General features: G+C 45.1%; 1 protein-coding gene across 1 annotated transcript in view; it reads left to right on the forward strand.

Annotated features, from left to right (window-relative positions):
- Positions 1-12,107, forward strand: part of slc28a1 (solute carrier family 28 member 1) — a 36,925-nt gene that overhangs the window by 9,454 nt on the left and 15,364 nt on the right. Inside the window, exons 6-11 of the mRNA XM_034176516.1 lie at positions 12-153; positions 2,987-3,100; positions 5,058-5,132; positions 5,241-5,321; positions 5,416-5,496; positions 5,818-5,943. Coding sequence (XP_034032407.1) covers positions 12-153; positions 2,987-3,100; positions 5,058-5,132; positions 5,241-5,321; positions 5,416-5,496; positions 5,818-5,943 — 619 coding nt within the window. The remainder of the gene's footprint in view (positions 1-11; positions 154-2,986; positions 3,101-5,057; positions 5,133-5,240; positions 5,322-5,415; positions 5,497-5,817; positions 5,944-12,107) is intronic.

The raw sequence follows: 12,107 nt of genomic DNA on the forward strand, positions 1-12,107 counted from the left end.
TTGTTCTGTAGGGTTTTCATCGTTGTGGTTTTGGTCCTCTTTGTCACATGGATTATTGTGGATACAAGCAAACGTCCTGAGCAGCTCATCTCATTTGGAGGCGTGTGCATGTTCATCATCTTTCTTTTCCTCTTCTCAGCACACAGAACAGCTGTGAGTTTTGCATGAAGTTATCTACATTCCAAGCCTTAAATGGGTACAGGGTTACTCATTGGGTGAGAGGCTTGTAAACAAAGCTAAAACACACAAACCTACTAGTCACCAATTACATGCTAACCCCAATCTTTGGTGAAATCTGTTTATATAAAAGGGCTCAGCTACTATCTCAAGTTAGCATTTGTCTGTTGTTCTTGAGATTTAGGATATCACTGGGCTTTGTGTCTTTATCGGCTTACTATTGTTGTTATCACCTTACTGTTTTATCACGTTACTGTTGTTATCATTTACCACTAAAGTTAAGGGAATTGAGCAGTGAACTGGGTTTTAAAAAGGAACTTAAAAAGTATTATCTGAGGCAAATGGTTGATGTATTGTTATGTATTATGAATTGATTATGAATGAATTTATTCTGAATGTATTATGAATTTTCATTATGATTTACAGGCCTTAATGGAAATCTATTATGTTATTGAACTGAAACTGTGATTAAAACATGAATGGACCCCAGGAAGAGTAGCCGATGCAGTTATACTGCAGATGCTAATGGGGATCCAAATAAATAAACAAATAAATGAACAAACTGTTAACCTTAGGTATTTTGTTGCCATAACACATTTCGCAGTACCACACACTAAATTTTGCAGAGTAAAATAAACCCTACCGGAACTACATTTGGTCCCACTCCAAATAGAGCTAAATAAACTATCACAGTGTTAAATCAGGGCAGCATGGTGGCTTAGTGGTTAGCACTGTTGCCTCACAGCGAGAAGGTCATGGGTTCAATTCCCACCTGTGCCCTTTCTGTGTGGAATTTGCATGTTTTCCCCGTATTTGCATGGGTTTCCTCCGGGTGCTCCGGTTTCCTCCAACATTCAAAGACGTGCGGGTTAGGTGGATTGGAATCTTTAAATTGTCTGTAGGTGTGCGAGTGAATGTGTTTGTTTGTCTGTTTATGGCCCTGTGACAGACTGGTGTCCTATCCAGGGTGTACCCCACCTCACGCTCTATGACTGCTGGGATAGGCTCCAGCCTCTGCGACACTTAATTGGACTAAGCGGTTGAAGATGAGTGTGTGTGAGTGTTAAATCAACTCTAACATGCTGTGAATAACTCACTGCAGTTGAAAAACTTGATTTTACAAGTCAATAGTGTCAAAATCGAGCCAGGCTGAGAGACGATTTCTACATTTCAACAACACATAGCATGTCACTTTCTTTGCTGAAAACAAACACATAGGCTTTTTATGGCTCAGTCGTCGTAACAATAAACCATCAAAGGGCCAGACTGGCTGTTTTCACACACCCCGATTAAATACCCTTTATTGGGACAGCTTTGAGAATAATCAATTGGACATCATCCAGCAGGGGTGATGCCGAGGAAACAGATAAGCATGTCCTAGCTTATTAACAAGTGTAGAGCAGGGAATACAGTACAACCGTTAGTGGCGGACATTTATGTGTGAAACAGATTTACATATTGAGGCGGACATACATTGTAAGCACAGGTGGTAATGACTTGGTGAATTCTATCCGAACAGTGCATTGCGTGTGCGCGTGAGCTGATTTTACACTATAATGAGGGAATAACCTTGTTGTGTTTGATGATTTGCGCACATTCATACTGGATTTTACGGTCGCAAATTTAGTTTTACCAGCGACGCGTGATTCCCATTCTAATGCAGTTCCATCATTTGCACGGTTTATTTTCGGCGAATCGTTGTGAAAGGGTGTGGTCGGCTCGTCAAAGCTTACTGTATCAACAGCATCTTAATGCCAAACTGGAAATTCTGTGAGCAGATTTCTCCATCTCATAAACTGCATTGAGTTAGATCCACGGTAAATCCGTCAATCAATCCAGTTAAATCCATTAAATCCACTTATTTTGGAATACATGTGTTTTTAATAGTAATTTACCTTCAAAGCAACTGTTTTAAACTGTGAAATTTACAGTTGGGAATATAGCTTACTGTAATGTCCTATACATTCTCCCTGTATTTTTCACAGTGAAGTTCTGGCAACCACAGCTGCCGGCATTTTACCGTAAATGTCACAGATTTTTTTACAGTGTAGTTTCTGTTGCGCTCAGCTGACACTGCCATTATTGACACCTGCATAGCAAAGCAGTCAGGGGGTGGAGTAATACATCAAATGTGAAAAAGTCAAATATTTTGCAAACATCTACTCGATATTTTAACGTCATATTTACAGAAAAAATGTAATTGGATTAGAATAGTGTTTATTTAATTCTTGTTGGAGTGGGATCCATTGTAGTCCCTGTAGAGTGCATTTTACTCTGCAAAATTTGCTGTGCACCTTTATGCAGACTTATTAATATATCCTCCTGACTACCTTCCTGGTCATCAGGAGGATATACAGTGATGTGCAAAAGTTTCAGACACTAGAAATTAGCAAAGTAGTGTTTGATTTCGCCCCGTTACCAATGGGCCAGCAAAAAATGATGTGAAATGTTCAAACATTCCCACAACAAAAAACTGGGGGAATTTTTTTTCATTATTTGATTAAAGGAAGAAATAAATGATCTAATTATATTCCTAGAAAGGCACTTACCATGATCACAGTTAAAAAACAGTATAAAAATCAAATTACCTAACTGCAAATGAATGAAGTTTATTGTCACCCAAAACAAAGTATTAATTTGTAAAGGTGAAAACTGAAAACACATTTTACATATTTATTTTTAATTTGTAATTGTGACATATTTTGTTGATTTTTTAAAAACTAAACATTTCATTTTCTGCCATTTGCACAGTACCACATATTTTATCAAAAATAAAATCATACTGGTTTCTTTTTTAATATCTTTTTAGGTGTCATGGAGGCCTGTCTTTTGGGGTTTCGGGATACAGTTCTGTGTTGGCCTTTTTGTTCTAAGAACAGAACCTGGATTTATAGCCTTCGATTGGCTTGGGAAACAAGTGCAGGTACTGTTTTGTGTTGTTTTTACATCTGAAAATATACTCATAATATAAAGGAACATTTCTCTAACAAGAAACTCATATTTAATTAAAAATAGCTATTAAGGTGAAATGAAGAAGACAAAGAGGTATCAGTGACACATATACACTGTAAATATGTGCGCAGCATCACAAGTGACATCTTCTAAATCAGAGCAGCACAATATGGGGCCCACATGGTTTTGGAAGCTCTCTAAAAATGAACAATCCACTGTTAAAGAGATTAAAGAAATGTGTTTATATTATTTAGAAATGTTATTGTAAATATAGAATGTTCAATTTCTGTAAAATCTAATACATTTGATTGTAAAGTAAATGTATAATTAAATATAAATGTATAATTCAACCAGCCTTAGCATTTTTTTAATAAATTTTTTTTTTTACATTTATTTTTAGTACAAAATGTGGGCACTCTGCTCTTAAAGAAACACTGCAGACATCCTAAATATTCAGTATATGTTCAGCAATATACATAGTTAAATTGAGCTATTTTTCCTTTTTACAGTTTAATATAGGCTTTAGAATTCACCTTTTCTGCGGCATGTATCCTTAGCGCTTGGCATCACAGTTTATTGCAACTTGCACATTCCCCAGAAGCTACTGTCATCTGAGCACTGATATTGATATTGCATGTGCTTATAGACAAAAACAAATAAGAGACAAAATTCAATTTATTATTCAACTAAACTGCAAATATATGAATTTTTTAACATTTATGAAACACTTCTCTAAACAAGGCCATAGGGTCACTGACCCTAAAGAGATTCCCTCCTTGTCACAGTGATCTATTTCTTTTTGTCTCTTTCTCTAAAATTGTATATAATAATCATTAATCATTAATCATTAATATATAAACAAAAATAAATTTAAGAAATATTACAAATGCACCTGAACGTGATGACAGCTGCAACTGATTAATGCTAACTTTTAACATTGAAAATGCCATAGACATGCTAACGCGTTAGCATCAGGATCCGGATCATGATCCGGATCACCACTAAAATTTAATCACTTGTTCCTCTTGTCATTTCCAACCACTCCACAAAATTTCAACAAAAATAAATTTGAAAACAAATGCACCCAAACGTGATGACAGCTGCAACTGCTTAATGCTAACTTTTAACATTGAAAATGCCATATAAATGGTAAATCGACTGCATTTATATAGCAATTAAAGGCCTTGCCCAAGGGCCCTAAGTGATTTTCCAGTCAGGCGGGGATTTGAACCCATGATCTTCTGGACTCAAGCCCAGCACCTTAACCACTAGACCATCACCTCCACATAGACATGCTAACGTGTTAGCATCGGGATCCATATTATGATCCGGATCACCACTAAAATTTAATCACTTGTTCCTCTTGTCATTTCCAACCACTCCACAAAATTTCATCAAAATACGTTCAAAACATTTTTGAGTTATCCTGCTGACAGACAGACAAACAAACAAACAAACTCGACCGAAAACATAACCTCCTTGGCGGAGGTAATAATAATAATAATACTAATAATAATAATAATAATAATAATAATAATAATAATAATAATAATAGAAATAGATAAAAGGACTGCTGAAAGCTACATATTATTTCTTAGGAGTCTTGTGACTGATGACAGTTTGCACAACAAATCAATATGACACACTGTTTCTTATCGTCCGGGAACTGTACTGCTGAGCACAGCACATTATATGAGCTTATCTTTAATATGACTTTATTATGCTGTTCAGCTGAGTTCATGGGCCATATAAGGGTGGAATCAGCAGGTGTGCACAAGCATGTGGCACGTAAAGCATTTGTCATTGTGTATGTTAGCCTACTGTCTCTTCACAAGCTTACCTTTTGTCTTATATTGTAAAAGGCAAATTAATGAATACTTCTCACATGTTCAATCAAAATGCTGCTTTTGCTCTGGTTTACATTTCAGATATTCCTCGACTATACCAAAGCTGGGTCACAGTTTGTTTTTGGGGACTTGAGTGCAAGCATATTTGCATTTGAAGTGAGTGCACAACACTTAACTCTTTAATGACTGTGGAAGTTTCACTGAGCTGATCCGTTATTCAAATTGAATGTGTTTTTATATCCATTTTTACCATTTATTTCTCAGGTTTTGCCTATTGTTATCTTCTTCAGTAGTGTGATGTCAGTGCTTTACTTTTTGGGGCTAATGCAGTTTCTCATTCTGAAGGTAATGTAGCACACATTCCCGCAGGCTCTATTGTTTGTTATTGCAGAGATGCACTATACACACCAACAACAGTCCTGCGTTTTTGTCTCCCCAGATCTCCTGGCTAATGCAGATAACATTGGGAACATCTTCCACAGAGACCTTGAGTGTTGCAGGCAATATATTTATTGGGCAGGTAGTACTGGGCATGGCTTCTCAGCTTTGCAACACTTATCTTGAACTCTTCAAAATGTCACGAACTAGAAAAATACATTGTGAAATAATATTTGCTCTCTAATCTTTGACTCCACTTGATACAGTCAAGACATGTTGTTGCTTTGGCTGACTTACGTCAACATAAAATGGCAAATCACTCTAGAAAACGTGACACTTTACAGTGGCGTAACTCAGTCAAGGCAACAAGATGAACTGACTGAGTGAAATAGAGTCAACGATCCTTTTTACAGTGTAATATTTGACTATTTGTTCACTGTTGCTCCATGTTCTTGTCCATTAGACTGAAGCTCCTTTGCTGATCCGCCCCTATCTGAAAGACATGACCAAATCTGAGATCCATGCTGTCATGACTGGTGGATTTGCAACAATTGCGGGGAGTGTCATGGGGGCCTTCATCTCATTTGGGGTAAGGGTGACTGTTTTTATATCAGTATTAGTGTGTAACATAGTGTAACAAGGGTCTACCTGTGCAGCACAAAATAGAATTAATGTGTGTCCATATTAGGGGTGCCACAATAAACAATAAAGAAAAAAAAATACTTATACCAAACCAATACACCATCCCATACCTGTGAGATCTCAAATATGGAATATGAATTGATTAACAGTGTATAAAAAGCAAAATGATTATTTAAAACCAAAACTTTAGTTTGTGGTAAAGAAACAGTAAACAGTAAAATTTTCAGTTTTAAATTAATACTGCGGGCAGCACAGTGGATTAGTGGTTAGCACTGTTGCCTCACAGCGAGGAGGTCGTGGGTTCAATTCCCGTGGCCTTTCTGTGTGGAGTTTGCACGTTCTCCCCGTGTTTGCGTGGGTTTCCTCTGGGTGCTCCGGTTTCCTCCCACATCCAAAGACATGCGGGTTAGGTGGATTGGAATAAAAGATTGTCCTGAGGTGTGTGTGTGGGTGTGTCTGTGTTTGTTTGTCTGTTTGTGGCCCTGCGACAGACTGGCGTCCTGTCCTGGGTGTACCCCGCCTTGCGCCCTATGAGTGCTGGGATAGGCTCCAGCCCCCCGCGACCCTCAATTGGACTAAGCAGTAGGAGATGAATGAATGAATGAATTAACACTGCAGTGAGTGCATAAAGGAGAGAGAGAAGCGAGTTTAGTGCTCAGTAGTTTTTGTAAAGGATTTCTCAGAGGACCCCAATGCAGAGAACAACAGCAGGAGGTTAGCAAAAAACAGGTTTATTGTCCCACAGGTGATTCAGGGCACAATTTGAATAAACAGGCAAACATGCAACAGTCTCTCTGAGGGAGTAGCAAGCAGGTTATTCAAAATACAAGGAGTAGGTCAGTACAGAGTCCTATCATGCTAAGTGATTAAATCCAAGACGAAAGGTAAAAACTCTGGAATTCAGAATTGTTGCAAGTGTCTATAATAGAGAGGCACAGACACTGGTAAAAGGCACTGTGTTGTGTGGGCCGCCAGAAGAGGAGGTACTGCTGGCCCACCACCAGAGGGCGCCCTGCCTGAAGTGCGGGCTTCAGGCACGAGAGGGCGCTGCCGCCACGGACACAGCCGGGGGTGACAGCTGTCACTCATTATCCCTTGACAGCTGTCACCCATCTACTCTACAGCATCTCACTCCATAAAGACCAGACGTCATCTCCACCTCGTTGCCGAGATATCGTACTTCTATGGAGGTAACTGTCTCTGCCTGTATTAATTGATTCTAAGAGCTATTCTTTTGCAGCTGTCAACCAGAGGACCGGCGTGGGTCGCGACTGTTTCGTCCTACGTCCGTCAGATAGGTGGTTAAACAGACGCTGCACGAGTGTGTGTTAGAGGTGGACATGGCATTCCCACCATTGTTGTTACGGGGTGTACACACACCCACACTTGACTGTCTTTGTTCTTCGCCAGCAGTACCAGATCCGACAGTCGGGGACGGTGATCACCTGGGAATTCGGGACTTGGCGGCTCCAGTATTCACCAGGTTCGGTGGCGGCGGAAATCGTGTGGTTCCGGCTCTTCTCAGGACAGACGTCTTCTATCCTCGAGCCTGACGCGGAAATCGTGTGGTTCCGGCTCTTCTCAGGACAGACGTCTTCTATCCTCGAGCCTGCCCACACGTCACCTTTGTGGATTGACTGTTATCAGATTCTGAGATTGTCTGTGTATTCGTTGTGCACCTTCACAACATTAAATTGTTACTTTTTGGCTCATCTATTGACCGTTCATTTGCACCCCCTGTTGTGGGTCCGTGTCACTACACTTTCACAACAGGATATCTCGGCCAGCGTCATGGATCCCGAGGGGCGTCATCCATCTGTTGGACAGCCAATGGAAGAGCAGGGTGCACAGGCGTCTGCAGGAGGCGTGCTCGGTGAGTTGCAGCAAATCCTCACCGCCTTTACCGCTCGGCTGGATTTGATGTCCGAGCAAAACGTCATCCTTAATCGCAGGATGGATTCTCTCACCGCACAGGTGGAAGCGCGCGATCAGAGCGCTGCTGCGGCTCCTCCTCCTGCCGACCCGGTGCCGGGTATTAACATTCCACTGGTCGTTCAACAAACCCCCCCACCATCCCCTGAAGCATACATAAGTCCCCCTGAGCCGTACGGGGGTTGTGTGGAGACGTGCGCGGACTTTTTGATGCAGTGTTCGCTCGTCTTTGCACAACGACCCGTGATGTACGCGTCTGACGCCAGCAAGGTGGCTTATGTTATTAATTTGCTTCGGGGTAAGGCACGCGCCTGGGCTACGGCGCTCTGGGAACAGAACTCACGGTTGTTATCAGCATACACTGGGTTTGTGGGGGAGTTCAGAACAGTGTTTGATCACCCTAACAGAGGAGAGACCGCTTCAACAATGCTGCTGTCAATGCGACAGGGGTGCCGGTGCGCAGCCGAATATGCAGTCGACTTCCGCATCGCGGCTGCGAGGTCCGGCTGGAATAACGTTGCGCTCCGCGCCGCCTTCATAAACGGACTGTCATCGGTCCTGAAGGAGCATCTGGTAGCTAAGGAGGAACCGTGGGATTTAGATGGGCTTATCGATCTCGTTATACGGTTAGACAATCGGTTGGAGGAACGCCGTCGGGAGCGAGGCGAAGGACGTGGCCGGATACGCGCCGTCCCTCTCCCTTCCGGGTTCGAAAAGGGGCCGCCCTCCCCACGCTCCACAGCCGCAGCGCTCTGTGGGGCAACAGCTCCCCCTGCTGACGTTGTTAGGGAAACGCACAGGGCCAAAATGAGGAGGCTGGTCCGCGGGGAGTGTTTTCTCTGCACCTCAAAGGAGCACATACAGAAAAACTGCCCCAAACGGCCACAACAACAACCGCCCTCAGAGACTGGGCTAAGGGGGGGTCAAAACATTCACGTGGGACACACACAGATTGCCACACGACTCCCAGTTACAATCCTGAGCGGGGATTTAACCCTTCAAGCCCCAGCACTGGTGGACACGGGGTCAGAAGGGAATTTGCTAGACAGCAGATGGGCAAGGGAGGTAGGGCTCCCTCTGGTGGCGCTTTCTTCGCCATTGCAGGTGCGGGCACTAGATGGCACCCTCCTCCCTTTAATCACACACAAGACACAACCAGTAACTCTGGTGGTGTCTGGAAACCATCGGGAGGAGATTGAGTTTTTTGTAACTCCTTCTACCTCCCGCGTGATTTTGGGCTTCCCATGGATGTTGAAGCACAATCCCCGGATTGATTGGCCGTCTGGGGTGGTGGTTCAGTGGAGCGAAACCTGCCATCGGGTGTGTTTAGGATCCTCGGTTCCTCCCGGTTTACAGGCTAAGGAGGAGGTCAAAGTCCCTCCCAATCTGACGGCAGTGCCGGTTGAGTACCATGATCTTGCTGACGTCTTCAGCAAGGATCTGGCACTCACCCTTCCCCCGCACCGTCCGTACGATTGTGCCATTGATTTGGTTCCAGGCGCTGAGTTCCCGTCCAGCAGGCTGTACAACCTCTCACGACCTGAGCGCGAATCAATGGAGACCTACATCCGGGACTCATTAGCTGCCAGGCTGATCCGGAACTCCACCTCCCCGATGGGGGCAGGTTTCTTTTTTGTGGGCAAGAAAGATGGCGGACTCCGTCCATGCATTGATTACAGGGGGCTGAATGAGATTACGGTTCGCAACCGATACCCGTTGCCATTGTTGGTTGATGATCTTAGAAATGCGTATCACCTGGTTCGGATCCGGAAGGGAGACGAATGGAAGACGGCATTTAACACCCCGTTAGGTCACGTTCGGTTGACCCCGGCTGAACGGAACTATGACGTCGGCAATCGAGAACTCCTTGCGGTGAAAGAGGCTCTTGAGGAGTGGAGACACCTGTTGGAGGGAGCGTCTGTGCCGTTCACGGTTTTCACTGACCATCGGAACCTGGAGTATATCAGGACTGCCAAGCAGCTGAACCCCAGGCAAGCCCGCTGGTCACTGTTCTTCGGGCGTTTTGACTTCCGGATCACCTATCTCCCCGGGACCAAGAACCAGAGGTCGGATGCCTTGTCCCGGGTACACGAAGAGGAGGTCAAAACTGCACTGTCGGATCCACCGGAGCCCATCCTGCCTGAGTCCACTATCGTGGCCACCCTCACCTGGGACGTGGAGAAGATCATCCGGGAGGCCCTGGCACAGAGCCTGGACCCCGGAACTGGTCCGAAGAACCGTTTGTACGTCCCACCAGAGGCCAGAGCTGCAGTCTTGGACTTTTGTCACGGTTCCAAGCTCTCCTGTCATCCAGGGGTGCGAAGGACCGTGGCAGTTGTCCGGCAGCGCTTCTGGTGGGCGTCTATGGAGGCCGATGTCCGGGAGTACATCCAGGCCTGCACCACCTGTGCCAGGGGCAAGGCAGACCATAAAAGGTCCCAAGGACTTCTCCAGCCGCTACCTGTGCCTCATCGCCCCTGGTCCCACATTGGCCTGGATTTCGTCACGGGCCTCCCGCTGTCTGAGGGCAATACCACCATCTTCACGATAGTGGACTGATTCTCCAAGGCGGCCCACTTCGTGGCCCTCCCAAAGCTCCCAACAGCCCAGGAGACAGCAGACCTCCTGGTCCACCACGTCGTCCGTCTGCATGGGATACCCACCGACATCGTCTCTGATCGTGGTCCCCAGTTCTCCTCACACGTCTGGAGGAGCTTCTGCCGGGAACTAGGGGCTACTGTGAGCCTCTCATCCGGGTATCACCCGCAGACCAATGGACAGGCAGAACGGGCCAATCAGGAATTGGAGCAAGCCCTGCGCTGTGTGACGTCCGCACACCCGACGGCCTGGAGTAAACATCTGGCCTGGATCGAGTATGCACATAACAGCCAGGTGTCCTCTGCCACCGGCCTCTCCCCATTTGAGGTGTGTTTGGGGTATCAGCCCCCGTTGTTTCCCATGGTGGAGGGAGAGGTCGGTGTGCCCTCGGTCCAGGCCCACCTGCGGAAGTGCCGTCGGGTGTGGCGCTCTGCCTGTTCTGCCTTGTTGAAAGCTTGGACGAGGGCGAAGACCCATGCAGACCGCCGGCGATCCCCGGCCCCTGCTTACCAGCCCGGGCAGGAGGTGTGGCTATCCACGAAGGACATCCCCCTCCAGGTGGACTCCCCAAAACTCAAGGACAGATATATCGGACCACACAAGATCCTCAAAGTCCTCAGTCCTGCCGCAGTGAAGCTCCAACTCCCGGCTTCACTGCGGATCCACCCGGTCTTTCATGTTTCAAGGATCAAACCTCACCACACCTCATCCCTCTGTGCTCTCGGACCGGCGCCGCCTCCTGCTCGGATCATCGATGGGGAGCCGGCTTGGACAGTGCGCCGGCTCCTGGACGTCCGTCGGATGGGCCGGGGGTTCCAGTATTTGGTGGACTAGGAGGGGTATGGACCTGAAGAACGCTCCTGGGTGAAGAGGAGCTTCATCCTGGATCCGGCCCTCCTGGCCGACTTCTACCACCGTCACCCGAACAAGCCAGGAGGCGCCCGTTGAGGGGGGGGGTCCTGTTGTGTCACTACACTTTCACAACACACTGGGAATTATGGTGACGATGGAGCACTCTAACTGCAGTTAAATATGCCAACAAATAGTCAAAAATGGAAGTGCAAAGATGTGCAAAACTGGAAGGCCAGAAACAGGAAGTGAAGCTACACGATATGGACATGGAAGAAACATAAAAGTAAATGCTCCAGGGAATATTTGCCACAGGGGAAAATTAGCCAGAAAACACTGGTGATGAAGATGTTGATAATAATAATAATAATAATAATAATAATAATAATAATAATAATAATAATAATAATAATAATAATAATACATGGACAATAATGGCAGTGTCATAATAACGCTGAGAATCAAACCTAAATACCAAAATGTAACACATGACAGTTTTTTCATATACAGTGGATTTGCTTTGGTCTGAGAATGCATAGCAATAACCATAAACATACCACAAGGAAATGTAAACCATAAGGGCCCCGTCACACTAGAGCACGAATGCTGGACGAATCACACGGATTGGAAAAACAAACAGAATTTGAGCTGCATTCGTACAGCCCTGTATGAATGTCGGCGGAGGCAGGATTACTTTGTCCAGCACCTTCCAGCCGAGCTGCAGTCATGAGC

Source organism: Thalassophryne amazonica, chromosome 8, assembly GCF_902500255.1.
Source record: "Thalassophryne amazonica chromosome 8, fThaAma1.1, whole genome shotgun sequence".
In the NCBI taxonomy this organism is placed as follows: Eukaryota; Metazoa; Chordata; class Actinopteri; order Batrachoidiformes; family Batrachoididae; genus Thalassophryne; species Thalassophryne amazonica.